This window comes from Carcharhinus amblyrhynchos, chromosome 7 (genome assembly GCF_965287045.1).
Source record: "Carcharhinus amblyrhynchos chromosome 7, sCarAmb.v2.hapA, whole genome shotgun sequence".
NCBI lineage: Eukaryota > Metazoa > Chordata > Chondrichthyes > Carcharhiniformes > Carcharhinidae > Carcharhinus > Carcharhinus amblyrhynchos.
Window position 1 is genome coordinate 4,244,737 of NC_137330.1, and position 26,279 is coordinate 4,271,015.

General features: G+C 45.7%; 3 protein-coding genes across 3 annotated transcripts; 2 read left to right on the forward strand and 1 right to left on the reverse strand.

Annotated features, from left to right (window-relative positions):
• Nucleotides 1-1,090: 1,090 nt before the first annotated feature.
• On the reverse strand, nt 1,091-25,424 carry LOC145344734 (histone H2A-like). Its single transcript, XM_080191841.1, has 2 exons — nt 25,042-25,424; nt 1,091-1,939 (listed from the first exon to the last, which is right to left on the reverse strand). The coding sequence occupies exons 1-2, from the start codon at nt 25,422-25,424 to the stop codon at nt 1,936-1,938; spliced, it is 387 nt and encodes a 128-aa protein (XP_080047967.1). The 3' UTR covers nt 1,091-1,935.
• LOC145345276 (histone H1-like) lies at nt 21,547-22,170 on the forward strand. The gene has a single exon (XM_080193100.1). It carries the CDS (start codon nt 21,547-21,549, stop codon nt 22,168-22,170), a length of 624 nt encoding a protein of 207 aa, XP_080049226.1.
• Nucleotides 22,928-23,252, forward strand: LOC145344739 (histone H4). The gene has a single exon (XM_080191847.1). The coding sequence runs from the start codon at nt 22,941-22,943 to the stop codon at nt 23,250-23,252; it is 312 nt and encodes a 103-aa protein (XP_080047973.1). The 5' UTR covers nt 22,928-22,940.
• Nucleotides 25,425-26,279: the final 855 nt, after the last annotated feature.

A 26,279-nucleotide genomic window follows, 5' to 3' on the forward strand; every position in this document is an offset into this window, starting at 1 on the left:
CACACGCATGTGGCTTGTGCTTGTGAATGAGTGTGCTCCATTAATATCTGTGAACTATTACTGGTGTACATAGATTTGTCTTCAGGTCAGTATCCAATCTGTGAATGTTCATGTCTAACAGTATTCATCAATTTATTTCATGATGGTGTGGCTTTATTCTGTACCTATGAGATTTTGAATCAAATATTTCTGTTTAACTTGAAGTAGGGAGAAAGTGAATGCATTTTGTACCTGAAGGGAAAGGGTTAATGGATTTTGTACCTAGAATGGGTCAATGACTGCAGCTGCCAGCTGGACTGAGTTGCGATTAAACCTGGGGCTGTATCATGACCAAAGAAGGAAGACCCGGAGTTCTGGCTGGAATGGGAAACTTGGAATCATGACTAACACTAAGACTCATGTTGTATAAATGTCCACTTGTATTTGTGATCTATGAGAAGTTTGATAGTCCCTGCTTCTCCCAAAATTCTGGAATACACTCCAGAGTTTTGAAATAAAAACCACTGTATTTTGACTCACTAACAGTTTCAGAGGTATTATTTTACCTACAAACAAACTTTTCACACAAGAGTGAAATAAGAGGGAACAAGAATGTAATCGTTAACTTATAGTATGGAAGTGTGATGTTCCCCATTTTAATTTGCACTAGAAAGTTTTAAATACGTCTTTTTTTATTGCACCCATTAATATCTGCTGTGTGTGTGTCAGCTTTATTATGGGACTTTATAAACTGTCAGCTTTATTATGGGAACCCAGGTTTATTTTCCATCAGATTATCTCCCCTATATGAGTGATGTTATTTTATTTTCTGTACATGTCCATAAGATATAGAAGCAGAATTAGGTCACTCGGTCCGTTGACTCTCCTCCACCATTCAATCACGGCTGATATTTTACTCATCCCCATTCTGCTGCCTTTTCCCCCATTACCCCTGATGCCCTTATTAATCAAGAATCTGTTCAGTAAGTTCCAGTATAACATTTTTATTTGCTGTAATCTGGTATTATGACCATTAACAAAAATAGTGATCTAGCACATTTACTGAAGATGAAATAATATCAAAATAAAGATAAAGTCTGAGATCCTTGTCGAAGAACTTAATGTGTTGCTTTATGTAGTGACTGGGTAGAATGCTCAGATTAATTCTGTACATTTCAATTAGCTGCCACATCTGATATTTCACTGGCAGCTGAAGATCTACACTTCTGAGATGATAGATCCACCTTTCAATGTGATTTGAGGAAAGGTTATTTCACACAGATGGTGCTGGAAGTTAATAATACACTGCCTTGGAGGGTAAGAGAGATGGGCAAAACTCATCTTTTAAAATGTACATGGATGGACATTTGAATGTCATAACAGTCAATGTTATGGCAAAGAGTTGTAAAGAGGGATTATTGTAGGTTTGGTTTTGTTGGTCCAGAGTCAATGGGACAAAAGGCCACTTCTGTACGCTCTGATTCTTAGATAATGCTTGGGATACCGGACATTGAGAGACCCACCTGCACTCAGTGAGATGAATTGGGGAAATTTTAACTGTTGGATTGAACATGTTTACAAACCCGATGCTCCAGTGATCTGATTGCTCTGTTTTCCTCCCACAGTCCAATGATGTGCAGTTAGGTGGATTGACCGTGCTAAATTTTCCCTTCATGTCAGGGGACTAGCTAGGGTAAATGCATGGGGTTATGGGGATTGGGCCTGGGTGGGGTTGTAGGTGGTGCAGACTCAATGGGCCAAATGGTGTCCTTCTGCGCTGTAGGGTTCTATTGAATAAAATTCTGAGGCTTTATGTTTATGGGAAGGTGGAACTGATGTTCTGTCTGTGTTTCTGCACTCTAAGATTAATATTGTACCTACTGGCAGTTAGAAGGAGACAGGGGAACTTATTCTTCTGTGATGAATCCACACCTTGGAAATTATTTCTTCATATGTTCACCTAGAGGAAGAAAATATATATATCTTGTAAGTTAAGCTCAGACGATGTTGATGAAAAAGTCAAAGATTTTACAATTGGTAATCAGTTAGAAAAACATATTCTACAGATCATAACCAACAATGTAAAAAAAAATCTGAATCCCCTTCCCCACACAATGCCTCAATCTAACCGCTATTTCTGGTGCTTTGATAACACTTGACAAGGTTTAGAATCTCCACACCAGTACCGCTCAGAGGATGTCACTACCCGGGGATACAGTGAGATTTCCACAGAACCGGTTACAATTTCCCACTGAACTCACCATGTCGTGAAACCAACAGCCGCTGCTAACACATTTCTTTCTCCTTTCTCAGCTGGATGAGCTGGTGCCTCCGATCCGTGACAGTTACAGGATTGTTCCCATCCTCACTGTCCCGCCTGTTTCCACCATTCACTGGACAATGCCAACAAACAAGCTGAAACAGGAGCTGAACTGGGATTTACATCACAGGTTTGAGCGGAGAAAAGTCCGGTCATTTTCACTAGCAGCTTATTCACCTTGTGACTCCCTCAGCAGTGTCTCACACAGTCCCAGGAACTCCTCTCCATTCCCCCCGGCTCACTCCAATCCCGGAACAGGTTCCTGCTCCGCTCTGCCTCTTACAAACAGCTCCCGAATCTCCCTGAACTTCCCCCGAGTCAGTGAGGATCTCTGAGCCCCTCTGTGTCCACACTCCCCAATGGACGTGCTGCTGGGATGTGAACGCTGTTCCCTCGCTGACCTGGGCGCTGACATTTCCATTTCAGTCAGTTTCAAACAAAGGATTTCCGCTCACTGAGGAAATGGGCGGGCACAGTAAAAAGGTCACCTGACGAAGGGACTAACCCGAAAGCTTGTGCGTTTACTCTCAAATAAATCGGTTGGAATAAAACCGGGTGTTGTCAGACTTTTTACTGTGTTTACCCCAGTCCAACGCCGGCACATCCACATCATGACTGCGATCGAAATGGGCGGGGCCAGGGGAAGGCAGCGCGCATGCGTCAGGGCTGAGGGGCCGTGCAGCATCGCGCATGCGCCTCTCTCCACAGTCATTCAGAGAACAAAGGCAATTTTCTAAATTTTAATAAAGGGCAAAATACAGCGGATACTGCAATCTGAAACCACAACAGAAAATGTTGCAAAATCTCAGCAGCTCTGACAGCATCTGTGGAGAGAAAGAATAGAGTAAGAAGTCTCAAAACACTAGATCAAAGTCCGACAGGTTTATGTGGTAGCGCAAGCTATTAGCTTTTGAGGCGCTGTTCCTCCGCCAGGTGAGTGGGAGTTTTTTTTCACAAACAGGGCAAATAAAGGCACAAACTCAATTTACAGAATAATGATTGAAATGTGAGTCTTTACAGCTAACCAAGTCTTAAAGGTGCAGACAATGTGAGTGGAGATACAATTGAGCGCAAGTTAAAGAGATGTGTATTGTCTCCAGACAGGACAGTTAGTGAGATTTTGCAAATGCAGGCAAGTCATGTGGGTTACAGATAGTGTGACATGAACCCAAGATCCTGGTTGAGGCTGTTCTCTGTGTGTGGAACTTGGCTGTCAGTCTTTTCTCAGCAACTCTGTGCTGTTGTTGTGAGAGAATTTAATCTCATCAACTGAAACTTGTAATTAAAACTTGTATGTTGAAATATGATGAGACCAGCATGTTAACCAAATATAACCAATATAATCAATATATGTTACCTAATGTAATCAGTATAGTAATCACCTATAATCAATGAATGTAAACAGTAACCACCTTGAGGAACAATAGGTATTGTCCAGTTACCCAACTTAATATATGATTATGACTAGAAGGAAAGAATGAATTAAATGTGTTTTCTTTACTATTCAGCCTGAGTCAGCTAAACCACAATTGTTGTATAAGTAGAACTGTTTAGATAAGGACAAAGGTTGTAACCACCATGGTTTCAAGAAGTAAATGATGTGCCAATTAGTGACCAATCTCAAACAAGGTAGATAAATGGCAGGCCCAGAAACAATAGTGGTTAAAAGAGGTCAACCTTGAGAGTGAGTTAAGGATCTCGGGGTATCGAGCTGTAGTAAGCATAAAAAGACTGTAAGCGAACGGTTCGTCGGATTGTTCCGGACGTCCCAGCTTTATTGTCTTGTACTGGAGAATAAAGTCTACTGCTCGGAGGATCAAGGCTCAGACTCTCTGTTTCGATTGGCTATAGTCAGTTGTCGTCCTGGGGATCCACGACAAAATTTGACGCTGCGAACAGGGTTAGTGTGAGATCACCCGGAAAACAGCATCTGGAAGGAGCGGCGGGGGCTGTTGTTCGACCAGGGCTGGAGATCCCAAAGCCGGCATTCCCACAGCAAGGTAAGCAGACTTATGTTGCATGTAAATCCTTGTCGGAAAAGGGATATCGAGGCCCGGCGCACCCGGCTCTCTGCCGGTCCTGGATCTCCCCAACCCAAAAGATATCCTGCTTAGGTAAAATTAAATTGTGTAAAACACTTTGAGAGACTGAGTCCAATCTGAAGGGTAGAGTTTTGCATGCAAAAGTGTGCTGTGAATACTGTATTGTCTGTGAATGGGTAAAAAGCGAGTCAGAAAAAAGCCGAACGCTAATTGATGCAACTAGGTTAGTCAAGCAGTTTGGAGTGGGATTCCAGGTTACGACTTGCCCAAGGAGAGTAAGTGTAGGAAGTCCTACCAGTCCGAACCTACCCAGGACCTCGGGTAAAGGACGTCAACCGAGAGGGGGAGAGGTCTATGAGAGATTATTCTCCTACCTAATACGGTAGTCAGAACTACGGAAGTCCAAATCGGTAGAAGAGAAGGGGCGATTAGTGTGATAAGAAACAGTAAAAGACCAGCCTGAGGAGAATAGTCTGAGATAGCGGTGTGGGGAGTGATGGTAAATGTGGGATTCGGGACATATTCAGAATAATAACGAGCAGCTTAGAGAGACTACATTAACAGAGTCTCTGAGCAGTGCTTTAAAAGAAAAACTAGCAGAGGAAGTTAGAGGAGGAGTTAGGGAGTGGCATAAGGACAGAAAAGATACTGGATTGAGAAGGATTATGCATGTGGTCAATTTGGATGAAGTAAGAAACGAATGGCCGTATGTAAATTGGGAAGGAATAGTAAACAGAAGTTGGATAAATAAAATAGGAGCAGATACATTAAGAGAACTAATAAAAGAATCCAGCCCGCGCAGGGCTCTAATTCACATAGACGAACAAGTAAAGCATATTACCCTTAGCGAGGAAAAGAAAAATATTGCCGGGGAAAGGTACAACAGGAAAGTGGATATCGGGACCTCAGTTAGAAGTACAGACATTAGCAAGGGAAGCGCAAGGGAAAAGTGAACAGGGGATTGACCAAGGAAAATCGGTGCACCGTGTGATAATAACTATAGTACCGAATTCAGACGAATTAAACGACAGAATTCACAACAGTAGTTCAAGAGTACAGACAATGGCAAGTAAGGCTAGAACACCGGTGGAGATATTAGGGGATAAGTTTCCAGCCCTCAGAGGAGACATAGCGCACGTTTCCAAAAAGTGGGCTAAGAGGACGAGCAAGTCAAACACGCAGTGGCCAGAAGGGGGTCCATGGTGTATAGAGAGATGTGAAGATCAGAAAGAGATGTTGAAGAATTATAAAATCAAAGATAAATCGAGAAAAAGAAAGGAAAAGTGAGATAAAGAGCTAGAGGTATTAGCATTGTTTGAAAAAGAGGGGAGAGAAAGGAGAAGGGCGTGGGGGGAAGATAGGATGCAAATGCCAGTCCAATTTCAGGACAAGGAAGAATTGGAAGACCCAAATGTAGCCCCACCCCCATACCCAGAGGGACAGCGGTCCATGGGGTTATATCCGGTCATAACAGGTACAATGAACTTTGAGGGGAGAGTGTGATATAAAACAGATGACAAAGGAGGAGTGGTTAAAACAAGAGGAAGAGAAGAGACGAAATGTTGAGGAAGAAAGTAAGGTAACAGAAGAGAACTTGGACGAACTAGTCCAAAGGAGGTGGCAATTGGAAGCGGAAGTGAACGTGGTAGGCATCTTAGAATGGGCAAAAAAGTTAATGGAAAAGGAAAAAGATGAGGAGCAAGAAAACAGATGGAGAAGCATTGAAAGGAAATGCGAGGGGAAGACGAGAAGAGGCCTGGACAGATGGGAAAGTGAGACACTGAACGGAAAGCCAGAAGGGAGGGAAGTTAGAATGAAGAAGGAAAGCAGAAGGAAAGGAAGGGATGTGGACGAGAGGTCATGGGGAGCGCAAAAGTGGGAGGACAGACGGAAACATAGGGAGGAATGGATGTGGAAATCTCCAGAGAAAGAGGGGGTAGGGGAAGGAACGGAAGAAGAGGCAGAAGACAGTAGCGAAAAAGACAGCAACCTGTAAAATATCCAGACGAGGAACGAAAAGAGAAAGGGATACTCCTGGTGATTCTGAAGGGCGGCAGACTACAATATATCCCCTGGTCAGGTCAGGACCTGCCTAATTTGATCAGTGAATTACCGAATGTTCTGGACGGGGCCGAAAGGTGGATTGGAAAGTTGGAGGCTGGAATGATGGGAAAAAGGATGACGCTGGGTGACATCAAAGCCCTCCTGACAAGGGTGCTGGGAATGAATCAAATGGCCGAGGTGATGAGACTTGCAGGCATCCCCACCGCAGCACATGACCCAGGTGTGGATGGGGTGCCAATGGACCCATACTGCCATAACATTTGGCAGGCACTACGAGACATGTACCCCAGTCGGATGGACATAAAGACATTGAAGGGGGAACCATTGGGTGAGGGAGAAAAAGTGGCTGTGTATGTAGAAAACCAACTGAAAAAGTGGAGAAGTGACACAGAAAGGGACATTCTGACAGACCCGCTAACCAACTCCATGTTCCGAGCAGCAATCCTAGAAGGCCTAACAACTTTGGCTAAGGCGAGGCTGGAAGAAGTGGTGGGCCAGGAATCAAAAAGCTACAGAGAGTTTGTGGACCATGTCGCTCATGCAGTAGAGAGATACCGCAAGGAGGAAAAGAACGCAGACAAACAGCTGAAGGAAATACAGCGTAAGCTCCTTCAAGCACAACTGGAAGAAATTAAAAATAAAGAAAAACCAAAATTGAAAGAAGACCTCACACCCAAGAAAATGGCACCGATGAAGGTTGACCAAAAAACAGAAGAAATGCCTGCACCAATGCTGGGGATGAACGGAGATGGAGGTCAGCCCATCATAACCTACAACATTTCTGCCTTCCCATTGTCCATGAACCCAGGGGGCTACAGTCCAAATTATCAGAACCATTACAACCCACAGGGCCAGATCGACTGGAATGGAAGAGGGAAAGGACAGGGAAGTGGTAGGCCGCCCTATCAGAACCAGAGGGGACAGAGTCAGGGAAATAATCAAGGCCCGAGACAGGGACCGCCGCCTGACCCTCCAGGCGTATGCTGGGGATGTGGAGAGGCAGGGCACATAAAAAGAAATTGCCTACAGAACCCCCCAAAGACAGGGAGAGAACCAACAGATACCACCAAATGACCCCCTAATGTTCCAAGGACCAGTGAATCATCAGGGTTCCCTACAGGGAGGCCCAGAGAACCCCGAAATGGTAGGACAATACGTACAAATAACAGATGCAGCAGACCAAGAACCCATAGTTAGTGTTAGAGTGGGAGGGGTCGAAGTCCCCATGATGTGTACGTGCATACAGGCAAAGTATGCAGATCACCTACCATTGTCAAATCAGTTTGTGAAAACTGTGGGGTTCTCGGGGAAAGCGACATTGACTCAGATGACGACGCCGGTACTTGTCACCATTGGAAACAAAACTACCTATGTGTCCGTGCTAGTGTGTGATAAAACACCATTAAACCTATTAGGAAGAGACACAATCCTAGGTTTAGGACTAAAATTAGAGTGTACAAATCAAGGAATTAACTTAACAGGAATGTATCCACTTAAAATACAAGGGGAAGAATGGGCCAATGTGTATTGGTTGGGGGACATAGAAGAACAAGTTAAAGAACAAGTGTGGGGAATTTGGGGAAAGTTTGTAGAAGCACAGATTCCACAAGCTGAATGGCCAAAAACAGAATTATACAGCACAATGATATTTGATGAGGAACAGAAACCTGAGGTACAGGAGAAGTGGGGAAAGGAGGCAGGACAGGAACAGGAAGTTAAGTCAGGAAGTATTTTAATTGGAGCAGAGGGAGCGGCCCTCACAGTCGTTAGGAATGAATGGGCTAACAAATGGTTCTCTGTACCTGGGGCGGAACCACATGTTACATTGAAAGTGAATCCTAGATACAGATCAAAAGACCTAGGACCAATGGTGCTTAGAGCACGGGAATTAGAATTTGTTCAAACAAACAATGTAGATATTTGGATGTCTACTAATGGACAAATGATGAAAATACTCTTGGACACTAAGATGATCGGGAAACCAAAACAGGTAAAAATCGAGGTAAAGGGTGAGGAACGGGAGCAGGAGTGGAGAGAAAACTTAGAAAGAGATTTGAACTCTGTCCCACAGGAGCTGTGGTCTAAACAGGACACCAATGTGGGAAGGGTCAGAAAAGCTACCCCAGTGGAAGTCAGGCTAAAACCAGGATGCCGGGGACCTTACAGGCCTCAGTATCCCATTAAGTCAGAAGCAGTAGAAGGCATTAAAGAGACAATCAGGGGACTGATCGAAGTAGGAGTATTAAAAGAAACCCAAAGCAGCTGTAACACGCCATTACTGCCAGTGAAGAAGGCTTATGGGGAAAAGTGGAGGTTGGTGCATGACTTAAGGGCAGTCAATGAGGTAGTGGAGGACATGCCGGTAGAAGTACCGAACACCTAAACCCTGTTGACTAATATACCACCTGAGAGCAGATGGTTTACTGTGATAGACCTATGTTCAGCATTCTTCAGTGTGCCGTTAGCCCAAGCAAGCCAGTATCTATTTGCATTTACGTATGAAGGAAAACAATACACATATAATAGGATGCCCCAAGGATTTAAGCATTCGCCGCGCGTATTCAATCAGGTATTAAGAGCAGATTTAGAAGGAATACAGTTGGAAGGAACACTGATACAATATGTTGATGATTTACTGTTATGTACAAAAACAAGAAAACAATGCAGAGAGGACAGTCTAAAATTATTAGAAAGACTAGCTGAAGGAGTACACAAAGTATCCAGGAAAAAGCTGCAATTGTGTCAAAGAAGGGTAGAGTACCTCGGAAGGGAAATAACGGCAGGACAAAAGAGGATATCCTCACAACAGAGGCGGTACTGAAAGTCCCAAAACCACAGACAGTGGGGCAAATGATGACATTCTTGGGAATGACAGGATTTAGCTCAGAATGGATAGAAAGCCACGCAGAAAAGATGCAGGCATTGAGGAAAATAATGAAGGAGGCAGGATGTGAAGAACTAAAAACAAAACTGATATGGGATAGAGAGGCCACAGAGGCATTTGAAAACATAAAGAAGGAAATGGCGCAGGTGCCAGCGTTGGCTCTGCCCGTGTATGATAAACCCTTTGATCTCTTTGTAAGCAACAGGGAAGCAGGATTTGCTACAGCAGTACTAATGCAGGAGAGTTGTAAAGGCAGGAGAAGGCAGGCCATAGCTTACTACAGCACCAAGCTAGATGACGTAGCTATGGGATACCCCCCCGTTATCAAGGCCTGGCAGCGGCCTGGTGGGCATACGAAAAGGCAGCCATGGTTACAATGGGGTATCTGATAAACATACACGTATACCACAAGGTAGCTGAACTGATTGAACAGGGGAAATTTGTACTAACGCCTGCCAGAATTCATCATTTCCGAATGTTGACCGCCTTCCCCGACATTACGATAGTAAAGTGTAATAAGGTTAACCCAGCCGATTACATGCCATTGCCTCATGAGGGAGAGGAGCATGTGTGAGTAAGGGAGACAAGAACATTTATGAAACTAAGAAAAGACTTGAAGGCAGAGAAATTAGACACAGAAAGAAAAAGAACACTGTATGTCGATGGCTCGTGCTACAGGGACCATGTAGGAAATCACACGGGTTATGCCATAGTTGAACAAAAAGGGGAAACATTTGAAGTAGTAGAGGCGGAATGGTGTGAGGAACCTTGCTCGGCCCAGTTAGCAGAACTTAAAGCACTGACCAGAGCATGTAAGCTAGCAGAAGGGGAAGCGGTGGAGATATACACCGATTCGGCTTACGCACATGGGGTATGCCATCTATTTGGAGCAATATGGAAATAGAGGGGATTCATAAAAAGAGGAGGAGGACCGATACAACACGAAAGCCAAATAAAAACATTAATGCAGGCAATGATGGGTCTGCACCTGCAAGCTGGGTTTTTGTGACTCATGCACAAGGACTCCGAGGTCCCTCTGCACCGTCGCCTGCTGCAGTTTTTCGCCACGTAAGTAATAGTCCTTCCTACCATTATTCCTACCAAAGTGGACCACCTCACACTTGCCAACATTAAATTCCATTTGCCATTTCCTGGCCCATTCGCCCAGCCTATCTAGATCCTTCTGCAGACTCTCCACACCCTCCGCACAATTTGCCGTTCCCCCAATCTTGGTGTCATCAGCAAATTTCGACACCCTACACTTGGTTCCCTCCTCCAGATCATCTATATAAATGGTAAAAAGCTGAGGCCCCAGCACCGACCCCTGGGGCACTCCACTAGTCACCATCCGCCAATCCGAATAGCACCCATTGACCCCCACTCTCTGCCTCCTACTTGACAACCAATCCTCTATCCACGCTAACACCCTACCCCCAACTCCATGTCCCCCGACCTTCTGCAATAACCTCTTGTGAGGTACTTTGTCAAACGCCTTCTGAAAATCCAGAAAGACCACATCCACTGGCTCCCCTCTATCCACCGCCCTAGACACATCCTCATAGAACTCCAGTAAATTTGTCAGACACGACTTCCCTTTAATGAAACCGTGCTGCGTCTGCTCTATCAAGCAATTCCCTTCAAGATGCCTCGCAATTTCCTCCTTAATGACGGATTCTAACATTTTACCTACCACAGACGTTAAACTAACCGGCCTATAATTCCCCGCCTTTTGCCTGGCACCCTTCTTAAACAACGGCGTAACATTAGCCGTTTTCCAATCTTCCGGCACCTCCCCGGAATCCAGCGACGTCTGGAAAATAACCACCAAGGCATCCACTATCACCTCCGCCATTTCTTTCAGAACCCTCGGATGCATTCCATCCGGTCCTGGGGACTTGTCCACAATCAACCCCTCCAGTCTGTCGAGCACCGCCTCTCTAGTAACAGTAATGTCATTAAGACCCTCCAGTCCTACCACCTTTCCATCGCTAACACCCGGCAAATTATTCACGTCCTCCTCCGTGAAGACAGAAACAAAAAATTTATTCAATACCTTAGCCATATCCCCATCCCCTACCACTAGGTCCCCTTTCTCATCCTCTAAAGGACCAACGTTCACCCTAGCCAGCCTCTTCCTTTTTATATATTTATAAAAACTCTTGCTATCCTTTTTTATATTAAGCGCTAGCCCAGCTTCATAGTTTCTCCTACCCTTCTTTATCAACTTCTTTGTCAATCTTTGTTGGCATTTAAACCTCTCCCAATCCTCTTCTCACCCACTACTCTTAGCTACTCTAAGGATGGCGAATGGGATGCTGGCCATCATAGCGAGGGGGATTGAATATAAAAGTAGGGAGGTCTTGCTGCAGCTGTATAGGGCATTGGTGAGGCCGCAGCTGGAGTACTGTGTGCAGTTTTGGGCGCCACACCTGCGCAAAGATATTTTGGCCTTGGAGGGAGTGCAGAGGAGGTTTACTAGGCTGATACCAGAGTTGAGGGGGTTGAGCAGTGAGGAGAGGCTGAATAAACTAGGCTTGTACTCGTTAGAGTTTAGAAGAATGAGGGGAGATCTCATTGAGACGTATAAGATGATGAATGGGATGGATAGGATAGAGGTGGAGAGACTCTTCCCGCTCAAAAAAGACAGTAGGACTAGGGGGCACAGCCTCAAGATAAAGGGGGGGCGGTTTAGAACGGAGTTGAGGAGGAACTTCTTCACTCAAAGGGTGGTGAATCTCTGGAATTCTCTGCCCGTTGAAGTGGTGGAGGCTGCCTCGCTAAATATTTTTAAGACGCGGGTTGATGGGTTTTTGATAAGAGAGGGGATTAAGGGTTATGGGGAGAGGGCGGGAAAGTGGAACTGAGCCACGACAGATCAGCCATGATCTTATTGAATGGCGGGGCAGGCTCGAAGGGCTAGATGGCCTACTCCTGCTCCTATTTCTTATGTTCTTATGTTCTAAAAGAATTGGCCATAATCAAGTGTCAGGCGCATAAAAAGGGAAAGGATAATGTTACCCAGGGAAATGCCAAAGCCGATAAGGCAGCTAAAGAAGCATCAGGATGTATTATAACCACGATAGCCCCAGTAGAGATAGTGAGACCACACCCAGGACCAGGGGTGGGGAACGTTAATCCCCAAACCACCCTCGAAGATGTGGTATAATTACAGGAGGAAGCCACAACAGCTGAGAAAACAATGTGGAAAGATAGAGGAGCAATACAGGGACAGCATGATGGATTGTGGAGAAATGGGGAGGGATTGATCATAGCACCCACATCATTACTAACCGTACTAATCAGCGAAGCACACGGAGTTGATCATTGTGCAAGAGGAGAGGTAGCCAGAAAAATTAAAAAGGAAGGGTTTTGGTCACCATACCTGCAAAACTCAATCGACTACGTATTAAGTCAGTGTGAGGTGTGTGCCCAGAATAACATTAGGAAGGGTGTCACTGCCCCGATAGGGCACATACCAATTCCCGAAGGACCATTTAAACACCTATGTATGGACTATGTAGACATGGGGAAAGTGGTAAGGGGGAAGAGATACATGTTGGTGATCGTTGACAGATTCAGTAGGTGGATAGAGGCAACACCATCCAAAGACCAAGGGTCTGGAACGGTAATTAACTTCCTGTCAAAAGAGATTATCCCAAGATTTGGCATACCCATTCAGTTAAGTTCAGACAATGGATCTGCTTTTGTCGGGAGGGCACTGAGAGAGACTCTCTCAGCACTCTGAATAAAGCAGAAGTTTGGCTGTGTATATCATCCTCAGTCCCAAGGAATGGTGGAAAGGGCGAACAGGAGCCTCAAAGCTAAAATAAGTAAAATCTGCAGTGAAACAGGGAAAAATTGGATCGATGCCCTGCCACTAGCACTAATGCAATATAGAAGTCAGGAAAATAGAATCACGCATTTGAGCCCACATGAGATGTTGACAGGAAGAGTAATGCCGGTACCGAAGATTAGGGGATCGGGGGCCCCACGCTAGACTGCTTAGATCAGGATACAAGAGAGTATATACAACAATTAACTGTTATACATAGAACTATATTTGAACAGGAAAAAGCCAAGGAGGAGGAGAGTCCAGCAGCGGAACACCAGATCAAACCCGGAGATCGAGTATACATCAGAAAGTTTCGGAGGCGCTGGAACGGACCAAGAAGAGAAGGACCATTTGAAGTCACCAAAGTCTCTCCCACGGCTCTACAAGTAGAAGGCAGCACACTGTGGTATCACTTAAATCATTGCACCAGAACAGCACCAAGAATAAGGGAGTATGGGGAGGCTGAAAGCACCAACAACCGGGATAGCGGTAGCAGTGAGGAAGAAGGAGAACCATGAGGGGGGGGCCCTACTGGTCATGAGCAGAATCAAACTAGAAATGCAGGAGGTGAGAATGGTGAAAACAATTCTATGCCTGAGTTGGTTGATGGTACAGATGTCCAGCCCGAGCTCATTCGCCAAGGCACAAGGGGTGGTGAGGAAGGAGCACAGGTCTCTTTCCCCACCTGGGACTTGGACACCATCTCCCTCCAAGACTTTCTTGACCCATGATAAGGAAAAGCAGGATATAGAAGACACACAACCAAGGGTTAGAGAAGGTAGAACAACGTTAAGACTAAAGTTACAAGGACCCTTAGGTAGAGCACCAGAGGAGGGGAAAAGCAAAATACACGAGGAAAAGGATAGCAGTCATCTGTCAGGGCAGATGAAGCATAAAAGATCAGTGAGTGCGGACACAATCTGGGAAAAGGCACAAAGAAATAAGTGGTGGAAATGGGCCAAGTACACAGGCCAGAAGAATAATGATGGGAAAGAGAGTGTGGTGTGTGCATCAGAAAAGCCTCGCACTCAAGTAATTGACATACCGTGGGGATCAGGGGAGTGCAGGGCCTGGCAGCAAAACTGGAAGAAGGAGAACTGCCAAGGAACATATGCAACATATCCACGCACCTACACCATAGGGAATCAGACAGTTACCGTCCCCATGATAAGCTGTTCAGGGACCTCCTGCAGTGACCGCTGTAGTGGGAAAATGCCAGTGTGTCAGTACCATTGCATTTTATATGCTGGGGTGGGAAGGGACATGTATAACGTAGCCCCAAGATGCCCAAAGTGGCCGAGGACAGCAATGGACGAGACCCCAAAAGAATGGAGGATAGAACCTGACTTGCAGGTCCAAGATTGTTACTGGAGAGAGAATAGCAGGGGAACTGAACTAGGAAATTACACAGGAAGATGTGAAAGGGTATGGGATGTAACCGGCATTCGCAGCCTGTATTTCCCACAGAAAGGGGGAACCCCACCTCCCCCGTGGGTACTGGATCTACAAACAAATCAGTTGGCCGATCTCTGGTGGTTATGCGGCCCTAAAAAGGGACTAATGGCACGATTGCCTCCAAACTGGACAGGGCTGTGTGCCCGAGTCATGCTAGCTCAAAGTACTGTCATATTGCCAGTGAAGAGTAAAATAGAACCCCGAAAGATAAAAAGGTCGTATATTCCTAATCCTGAGGTAAAACTAGATGCGATTGGACAGCCTCGAGGCATTCCCCATGAGTTCAAAGCCAGAAATGAGATAGCTGCTGGGTTTGAGTCCATTCTAGTTTGGGTTACTCCCAACGAGAACACCAAATGGATTAATTACATTTACTACAATCAGCAAAGATTTATCAATTATACGAATGATGCTCTTACTGCATTAGGTGAACAACTGGATGCGACCAGCAGAATGGCCTGGCAAAACCGACAAGCGCTAGATTGGTTATTAGCAGAAAAAGGAGGTGTGTGTGTTATGTTTGGAGATCAGTGCTGCACGTTCATCCCCAATAATACTGATTCAGAGGGGTCATTTACCCAGGCCATGACTAAACTACAAAACCTTAGGAAGGAGGTGCAAGAGAATGCTGGGTTCGGTCACGAGGTTTGGAGCTGGCTAGATAGTATGTTGGGAAGATGGGGAGCCTGGTTCGCTAAAGCAGGAGTTATAGTGGTAATGACGATAATCATCACGGGATTAATATTTTGCTGTTTTCTGCCTGCTCTGAAATCTCTCCTTACCAGACTAACGGTGCGACAGATGGTGGCGCAAGTAACTAGCGACCAACCTCCCGAAAAAGAAACAAAGGAATGGGGAAATGTCAAGCTGCCCCCGCTGAATGGACTCACAGTAACCTTGATCGAAGCTGAAACTCATTATTCTGTAAAATAGCAGCATCGGAGGGGGGGGCCGCCTTACGGAAGCAACAACACCTTACCGGTGCCCATTGAGGCCGGAAAACTTAGTCTGTACACAGTGATCAGTCTTTTTTCCTTCCCTAGACAAGAGTGGGAAGGTTTTTGGCTGATAACTGTTAGCTGCGGGTAATCTGGGGGAGCAACCCAAAAATCAGGACATTGATAGACAGGCCATGATAAAGTTAGAAAAGGGACATTGATCCCTGACCAAACTATTTGGCTCCCCCACATTGCTTGGAAATATGACAGGAATACGTGTATGTGAAGAGGATTAAACAATGCGACTACATGAGTTAGCATTTTGGGAACTAAGATGAGACTAGAAGATAGTCTCAAAGTGGGGACATGTGAGAGAATTTACTCTCATCAACTGAAACTTGTAATTAAAACTCATATGTTGAAATATGATGAGACCAGCATGTTAATCAAATATAACCAATATAATCAACGTATGTTACCTAATGTAATCAGTATAGTAATCACCTATAATCAATGAATGTGAACAGTAACCACCTTGAGGAACAATGGGCATTGTCTAGTTACCCAACTTAATATATGATTATGACTAGAAGGAAAGAATGAAGTAAATGTGTTTTCTTTACTATTCAGCCTCAGTCAGCTAAACCACAATTGTTGTATAAGTAGAACTGTTTAGATAAGGACAAAGGTTGTAACCGCCATGGTTTCAAGAAGTAAATGATGTGCCAATTAGTGACCATTCTCAAACAAGGTAGATAAATGGCAGGCTCAGAAACAATAGTGGCTAAAAGAGGTCAACCTTGAGAGTGAGATAAGGATCTCGGGGTATCGAGCTGTAGTAAGCATAAAAAGACTGTAAGCAAACGGTTCATCGGATTGTTCTGGACATCCCGGCTTTATTGTCTTGTACTGGAGAATAAAGTCTACTGCTTGGAGGATCAAGGCTCAGACTCTCTGTTTCGATTGGCTATAGTCAGTTGTCGTCCTGGGGAACCACAACATCGTGTGCATTGAAGGCCACCTTGGAGAATGTTTACCGAAGATCAGAGGCCGAATGTCACCGAAGATCAAAGGCCGAATGTCCATTAGTGCTGAAATGTTCCCTAACAGGAAGAGAACAGTCTTGCCTGGTGATTGCTGAGCAGTGTTCATTCATCCATTGTAGCATCTGCATGGTCTCCCTAATGTACCATGCCTCGGGACATCCTTTCCTGCAGCATATTGGGTATACAATTTTGGCCGAGTTGCAAGAGTATGTACCGTGTATCTGGTGGATGGTGTTCTCCTGTGAGATGATGGCATCCATGTTGATGATCCGCATGTCTTGCACAGGTTGCTGTGTCAGGGTTGTGTGGTGTCATGGTCACTGTTAACCTGAAGGCTGGGTAGTTTGCTGCGGACAATGACCTGTTTGAGGTTGTGCAGTTGTTTGAAAGCAAGAAGTGAGAGTATGGGGATGGCCTTAGCGAGATGTTCACCTTCATCAGTGACATGTTGAAGGCTCCGGAGAAGATGTCGTAGCTCCTCTGGACCTTCAACATGTCATTGATGAAGATGAACATCTCGCCAAGACCATCCCCGCACCCCCACTTCTTGCCTTCAAACAACTGCACAACCTCAAACAGACCATTGTCCGCAGCAAACTACCCAGCCTTGAGGAGAACAGTGACCACGACACCACCCAACCCTGCCACAGCAACCTCTGCAAGACGTGCCGGATCATCGACAAGGGTACCATCATCTCTCGTGAGAACTCCATCCACCAGGTACACGGTGATATCGCAGGAGTTGATATCTGATCAGAATAGTCTCAAATTAATTTAGTCAGATTGTTAATGTTGGTCACTGAGCATCTATCAAACAATTAGACCAAAATATTCCAAATCATTCCAGAGGATATTGACCATACATTTCAGACATTATTGACCTGATCCTCTGACACATTGCAGGATATTGGGATTAATCCTGTGTCTGCCTCAGGTTACAGGATTGGTGGGAGTTGAGTCACAACTTCTCAGACTGCTTGGAAGAGCCCAGGGTGAACTGAGCCTGTTCAGACCAGACTTATTGATCAATAGTAAATTTCTCAACTCATCTGGGGGAGAAGTTGTGTGGGAATGGAATGGGAGCTGGGATTGAAATAGAAGCAGACTTTTTGACTCACTGTAGAAAGGATTGTATTACTGACATGTCTGGATTGAATAGATTCAGGTTTCTAACCAGCTTGTAGATGATATTTTGTACATTTGCTCCGTGCGTTCTTTTCACTTCTGTTTAGAATTTGATTCTAAAATGTCACAGCAGGCAGAAGGAGGAGCTGGTTGACCACATTGGCGGGGTCAACCATAACTCCTAATTCCTTTTCTGTTCAAAATTTTATCTATTCTTGCCTTAATAACATTCAATAAGGTAGCCTCAACTGCTTCACTGCGTAGGGAATTTCACAGATTCACAGCCTTTTGTGTAAAGAAGTTCCTCCCCAACTCAGTCCTAACTTTGCTCCCCTTTATTTTGAGGTCATGCCCCCTAGTTCTAGTTTTGCCTGCCAGTGGAAACAACTTCCCTGCTTCTATCTTATCTATTCCCTTCATAATCTCATATGTTTCAATGAAACCTCGCCTCATTCTTCTGAATTGCAATGAGTATAGGCCCAGTCGACTCAGTCCACATCTTTCTGGTAGCATGGCAACCAGAATTGAACACTATATTCCAAGTGCAGTCTAACTAAGATTCCATAAATCTGCAACATACTTGCCAATTTTTAAACTCAATGCCCCAGCCGATGAAGGCAAGCATGCCGTATGCCTTCTTGACTACCTTCTCCACCTGCATTGCTACTTTGAGTGACCTGTTTATCTGTACACCGAGATCTCTCTGCCTATCAATACTTTTAAGGGTTCTGCCATTTACTGTATATTTCCTATTTGCATTAGACCTTCCAAAATGCATTACCTCATATTTGTCTGGGCCAAACTTCATCTGTTATCACTCCGCCCAAGTTTCCAACCAATCTATATTCTGCTGGATCCTCTGATGGTCCTCATCACTGTCTGCAAATCCCCCAACCTTTGTGTTGTCTGTAAGCTTACTAATCAATCCAGTTACGTTTTCCTCAAATCATTTATTTATATTGCAAACAGCAAAGGTCCCAACACTGATCCCTGAGGAACGCCACTTGTCACAGCCCTCCATTCAGAAATGCCCACTTCCACTGTCACTGTCTGTCTTTATTGACCGAGCCAGGTTTGTGCCATCTTGCCAGCTCACCTCTGATCCCATGCAACTTCACTTCAGCACATGTCTGCCATGAAGGACTTCCTCAAAGACCTTTATGAAGTCCATGTAGACAACGTCCACTGTCCTATCCTCATCAAACACTCCTTGTTTTCACACACTCTCCTGGTTTTAAACACTCCCCTGCTATACAAAGTCAACTGGTACAAACAATCCCCTAATTTATGAAGTCGCCTACTTTTATCTGTTTCCAAAGCAATTTTATCCCCCTTTAAGGATGTATATATGCTTGGGCCACAGTTATGCATTGGGATATGTATGTATTATAATGCTGTAGTTATGCCACACCTGACTTCTTCAGATGATGCATGTGTTAGTGACAGAGCCACAGAGTATTACAACATGGAAACAGGCCCACACTCCAACTTGACCATGCCACCCAGTTTGTGTGATAGTAGTCTTCATTCTGTTATTGACACAGAGTTCAGTAATGGACTACACTGCTACCTCACAGAGCCAGGGATCCAGAATCAATTCCCAGCTTAGGTCATTGTCTGTGTGGAGTTTGAATGTTCTCCCTATGTCAGCGCGGAGTTACTTTGGGTATTCTAGTTTCCTCCCACAGTCCAAAGGGCATGCAGTTTATATGCATCGGCAATGCTAATTTATCCCTCAATGTACCTAAAGGGGGACCGAAGTGTGGAAACAGCGAGATTTTCACAGAAACTTCACATGCAATGTTAGCATTCATGTCAAGAGGGCTAGAATACAAGAACAGGGATGTACTTCTGAGGCTGTATAAAGTTCGGGTCAGACACTACTTGGAGTATCATGAGCTGTTTTAGGCCCCGTATCTAAGGAAGGATGTGCTGGCCTTGGAAAAAGTCCAGAGGAGGTTTACAAGAGTGATCCCTGAAATGAAGGTCTTGTCATATGAAGAATGCTGGAGGACTCTGGGTCTGTACTCATTGAGTTTAGAAGGATGAGGGGAATCTGACTGAAAGTTACTGGATACTGTGAGGCCTAAATAAAGTGGACATGGAGAGGATCTTTCCACTATTAGGAAAAACTAGAAACAGAAGGCACAGCTTCAGGCTAAAGGTATGATTCTTTAAACAGGAATGAGGAGGAATTTCTTCATCCAGAGAGTGGTGAATCTGTGGAACTCTTTGCTGCAGAAGGCTGTGGAGCCCAGATCATTGAGACAGGTCATTAAGACAGAGATAGACAGGTTCTTGATTAATAAGGCGACCCAGGGTTATGGGGAAAAGGCATGAGAATGGGGATGAGAAAAATATTAGCCATGATTGAGTCTGCTCCATCATTCAATGAGCTGAGTGGCCTAATTCTGTTCCTATGTCTTATTATCTTACTGCAGTGTTGATGTAAGCCTACAAATAAATAAACCTATCTTCTACTGAATGTTCAATACTCATTCTCCCATTCTCTCCTTTGCTACTTTTATTTATCTCCCGTTTAATCCCTCCATCTCCCTCCAAGTTTATACCTTTGTCTTTCTCTGTGAATTCCTCATTCTTTCTCGAACTCTTTCTGGCTCTATCCCTCTGTTCCTCTTTTCTCCATCTACCTCTCTTTAAATCTCACCATCTCTCTTTGTCTCTGGCTTTGTACCTCCCCATCTCTCTATCTCTCATTTGCAAGAAGGTACTGCGTGTGTTTTGGACAAAACGATTACATGTATAGCACTGACAGTCACTGTGAACACTGCTGCCGTGTTGTGTCTGAGATGGTCCTGTCCCGTTTCCTCAGAATGTCCTGGTCTATGATTTTATCTTTAGTTTTTTAAATCTCCAGTTCGGATCAAACTGGTCAGAATTTGCCTGTGACTATCCGCAACCCCACTATCAGCGGCTGGGGGATTACTCTTTAACTGGACGTCCCTGCTGTTTGAGTTCAGGGTTTAGTGTTATTCAGCAGTGGAAGGGGATAAACTCAAACTGGAAAATCTCGAGTTTCAGTGAAGAGATCATTTGTATTTTCACCTTGAAGAAAAATGCACGATCAGTGTAAATTCATGAAAACATATCTGATTGGCTGCTGCTGGGGAGTGAAGTTAACACACAATATATGGGACAGGAAATATAGAAAGATTAACAAAGTGAAGGGAGAATTTACAATTAACCAACATAACGGGGAAAAAGTGGAGAAGAGAGAGGCAATATGTCCTCGAAAGTTAAAAATTCAAAATCATTTTAGCCTGGGATTGAGTAGACGGGAATATTGTGCAGGAGAGAGTGTGTGATAGGGGCGGGGGAAACAGGAGAAGATCACTGTGTTTGTGTGTCCGTTCAGATTGTGAGATCTCCGCATTATTCTTGTGTAAATCAAATATATTTTTCAATCACATGGTCCCCCTGTGTCCCTCCTACTTCTCAAAGTTAAATTTCAATGTAATTTTTACGTCGATTTCCTAATTTCAGCCGAAAAGTAAGGGAGATGACAGCGTTGGGGTGAGAGAGCGTGAACAGTACAGCAGAGAAACGGGGTTTAATCCCAAATGCAGCCTTCAATCCGGGTGAAATTTTTTCCACAACAGGCATTAAGGTGTCAGGCACAATGAGGATTGAACCTGGGCCAGTGTGGAGCCGGGATTTGAGTGGAAATTGAGAGTTTGGGTCGAGAGAGAAACACAGAGAAGGCAGCAGCAGCCTGGAGCTGACAGCAGCTTGTCTCCGCCCCGTCCGCTCGCTGCCTTTAAGTTGCTCAGTGCCGCCACCAAACGCTTCATTTCTCATCCAGTTCACATTGACGGAGAGATTTGGTGAAGAGTTCTGGACATGAGCGACAGTGCAGCCGCCGAAACGGCTCCTGCAGCCGCCGCCACAGGCAAGGCAGCCAAGAAGAAGAAGGCAGCGGCTTCCCGGAAGAAAGCAACAGGTCCCAGTGTGGGCGATCTGATCCTCCAGATAGTGGCGGAATGCAAGGATCGCAAGGGGATGTCCACTGCCGCCATCAAGAAGGAGCTGCGGGGCAAAGGGGTGGATGTGGGCAAACGGGGCAGCCAGATCAGGCAAAGTTTAAAGAGGAATGTTGGAAATGGAAAGCTGATTCAGCTGAGTGGTATTGGCGCCTCCGGCTCCTACAAACTCGCTCAGAAAACAGCGGAGCGGAAAACTGTCAAGAAGGTAAAGGCAGGAGCGGCCAAGAAAACCCCAGTGAAGAAAGCGGTGGCCAAGAAAGTAACAAAGAAACCAGCAACAAAGAAATCGGCAACAAAGAAACCAGCAGCCAAGAAAGCCACAGTGAAGAAAGCAGTCAAGAAAACGACAGCTCCAAAAAAGAGCGTGAAGAAAGCATCCCCCAAGAAAAAGATTGCTGTGAAGAAGGTCACGAAGGTAAAGACATCGAAGGCCAAACCCAAAGCGGCTGCAGCAAAGTCTAAGAAAGCAGGAAAGAAGTGAAATTCGCCGAGCAAATCCCAAACCTGTGAACCCAAAGGCTCTTCTCAGAGCCACCCACCTCTCTCAGGGAAGAGCTGAACCCCCCCCCCCCGCGGTCAATGAATCGCTGTCCCGGCGCTGGGAGCAGATTTCAGATAGAAATGTTAATCCAATATTCCCGCTCACATGTTCTAGCCCCGCCCCCCCATCTCCCCCCTCACTCTCTGCACTCACACACAGGGATGTTGCTGCTTCTCCCTAACCCGGGAATAGCTCCGGGGAAACACACAATTTGTGTTAGTTTATTTATTCACAGATTCAGGGTGAGGGTGTAAAAGGAATCCTGGGGGAGAAAGCCCACCTCACAGCTCAAATCCCAAACACATTTTATGATTTTAAAATTCTCAATCCGTCAGGAGAGGCGATGGCGGGATGGTATGGGATTGAAATGGATTCAGTTCGACTCGTTATAGAAAGGATTGTACTGAGGCGGGAATGTTAGTGACAAGTCTGGATTGAGTCGACCCGGGTTTCTCACTGGCTTGTATCTGGTATTTCAGTTTGTTCCGCGCTCTTTTCCCTTCTGTTTGAATTTGAATCTAAAATATCAGTTCGGGCAGGAGGAGGAGGAGCTGGATGGTGAAAGACATTTCACTGCTCTGTCTGTCTCTCAGTCTCCTCCCCGTCCCGCCTCTCTCTCTCTTTCTCAGTCAGGTCGGGGCGAGCTGTATAATAAAGGAAGCTGCAGCAGTTCCTCTCTCATTCAGCAGTGATTTGACTGAAGAAGAATCATGTCTGGCAGAGGGAAAGGAGGCAAAGGACTGGGGAAAGGCGGAGCAAAGCGACACCGCAAAGTGCTTCGTGATAACATCCAGGGCATCACCAAGCCAGCCATCCGCCGCCTGGCTCGCCGTGGCGGGGTCAAGCGGATCTCGGGCTTGATCTACGAGGAGACCCGCGGGGTGCTGAAGGTTTTCCTGGAGAATGTGATCAGGGATGCGGTCACCTACACCGAGCACGCCAAGCGCAAGACGGTCACCGCTATGGATGTGGTGTACGCTCTGAAACGCCAGGGCCGCACTCTCTATGGATTCGGCGGCTAAACAAATCCACCCAATTCTCTAAAAAACCCAAAGGCCCTTTTCAGGGCCGCCCATATCCTCACATTGAGAGCACTGACCTGGGTGAAGTGTGAATTTCCAATTATCAAAACTTTTAGAATTGCTGTGGCATAGTGGTTGTGGGGCCGAAAACATAAAATGTCAGACTATAATGCTTGCTGGGATAACGAATAAATCGCAGCATTTTGGAGTGTGGAAAGAGGTCCGTGGATTCTGCGCTGAATACAACCCCACCCCGGCTCTGCATCCATGCATTCACCCTAGTTAATCATTTTGACACTCGTTTAATACTATTACATGTGTGCTTTAAACTGACGTATCTTCCTATTCCATTCCTTCTATCGGTCTGTGGCAATTCACCTCCCGTCAACCGCCTAAAGTTTGTTTAGGCATTTTTATTCCGCAGAATCCCTCCAGGGCAGAAAGACGCCATCTTTCTAGGTAAAGTGTGTGTTTGACACTGTGTTTTGCGCCTCTCTCTGGGAGTTTGCTCCCAGCCTGTTCTGGGTCTATCACGGAATGAATCTGAATGTGTTTTTGGTGCTGAGGCAGTGAGGAAAATTTTGCAGTGAAATTGGCGGTCTTTTTTGGCGGTGAATTTTGAAAATCAGCGGCCATCCGAGCTCAGCCAATCAGAGCCGGCAGCCTGTGGTTGCTATGAGGGTGATTGGATAGGGGCTGTGGCGGGAGCCAATCAGTGGCGGCGGGCGGTGCTTCAGCCAGTTGAAAAAGGGAGGCTGGAAGCCGCTCTGACATTCCGAGTTACTGCGTTTGAAGAGATGGCCCGAACCAAGCAGACAGCGCGCAAGTCAACCGGCGGGAAAGCTCCGCGCAAGCAGCTGGCTACCAAAGCTGCCCGCAAGAGCGCTCCAGCCACGGGCGGAGTGAAGAAGCCTCACCGCTACCGGCCCGGCACTGTGGCTCTGCGAGAGATCCGTCGCTACCAGAAATCCACCGAGCTGCTGATCCGCAAGCTGCCCTTCCAGCGCCTGGTGCGGGAGATCGCTCAGGACTTCAAGACCGACCTGCGCTTCCAGAGCTCGGCCGTCATGGCCCTGCAGGAGGCCAGCGAGGCTTACTTGGTGGGGCTCTTTGAGGACACCAATCTGTGCGCTATCCACGCCAAGCGAGTCACCATCATGCCCAAAGACATCCAGCTGGCCCGCCGCATCCGCGGGGAGCGAGCTTAAAAAACTCAGCTCAACCCCAATCAAACAAAGGCTCTTTTCAGAGCCACCAAGTCTTATCAGGAAAAGAGCTGCAGCACGTACTATATGAAACAGTACCGCACTTAAGCGGAGATTGTCTCTATCCCACTATCGCGTAAAGTATGGTTTAAGAATAGCAATGTGAGGCTAGAGACTGGTTAATGCAGAATTCGATCGACCCTACCTGGAGGCTGAATCTCTGCTGTGATGCCCTAAGGTGCAGAGTAGGTGTCGATATTGACGTGTTAGATCAATTAACAGCGTTGTCAGAAATCATATTAGATCAGTGGGTGCAAAATGTTGGAGAATTTAAGTTCAACACAAAGTCCGATACAGGAACTGTTTCTTACATAACGAATTCTTGAATAAACATCAACCGCCTTATAGCCTGTACTTTTGGAAATAAAGTGGTAGTTGGTCTATGGAGCTCCAATTAGCTGGAAGCTAAGGATAAATTTTCTCACTGATCACCGATTACACAGAACAGGTCGCCCTTTCAGAAAAAGTGAGTGGCTCTGAAAAGAGCCTTTGGGGTTGTTAGATTGTTAGAGTAGTCGCTTTACTTGGTTTTCGATGCCGCAGCAGATTTCTTGGGCAGCAATACGGCCTGGATATTAGGCAGCACTCCGCCCTGAGCGATGGTCACTCCTCCCAGCAGCTTGTTGAGCTCCTCGTCGTTGCGCACGGCCAGCTGGAGGTGTCTGGGGATGATGCGGGTTTTCTTATTATCCCGGGCCGCGTTGCCGGCCAACTCGAGTACTTCAGCCGTCAGATACTCGAGCACAGCAGCCAAGTAGACCGGGGCTCCGGCACCCACACGCTCCGCATAGTTGCCCTTTCTCAGGAGCCTGTGAACACGGCCCACCGGGAACTGCAGTCCAGCCCGCGAGGAGCGAGACTTCGCCTTGGTACGAGCTTTTCCACTGGTCTTTCCTCTTCCAGACATCGTCACGATCTCACAAAGATTTTGACAAAGAATGAAAAACTCCGCCCAGATTCACTTCTCTTATAGCTTGGGGAGGGATGGCGGTGCACACATTGCTGATTGGCTATGGGAAAAACCCTAATAAGACCTTCTCCACAATGTCCAATCAGATATCTGTTTAAAGCACCAATCGGGAAAGGCCACGGTGCTGAGGGCGGAAAGTAAGGGCGCCAAATTCTCAGATTCCAACCGATTCTTTATTTCAAATTTTAAATGAGCGCCAAAATTCGAGTAGGAATTCTTTTTTTAAAAAAAGTATTAATGCATGACTCAGATTTCAGCTCAGGATGAGAATGCACTCCATTTCGCTCCCTAATCTAAAACTTCCCTTCATCGCTCAGTTCCTGAATTTTTGTGGGATTTCTCGTGACTGAGAAGAGGCGGGAATTCCTAATTGAAAGCAGAAAATCAGAGGGTGGAAATCCAGGAGCCACATTTTCAAATCCCGACCGATTGGTTCCTTACATTTAAAATCCCGCCAATGTGTAAAACAAGTAATAATTAAAATAATCAGTCAGCTTTGATGTGGGATTTGTAATATTCATCCTATCTTTCTTCCTCTCGTTGCTGAATACGTGTACCTGTTTATTGAGGAGAGGGCAGCGATTGGAAATTAGGGCCGAATGAGCAGAAACTCTAAACTTATTTTTAGAAGTTCAACCGCCGATATGTAAATGGAAGGCTTTCAGTCATGAAATTCTCCAGACGGGCCGAATGGCCTCCTCCTTGCACTGTGTTAACACCACCTAATGTTCTCCTGGCAGCGGAAATTCCCATTGGTAGTACTTCGGAAAATAATAACGTGGATTTTGATTA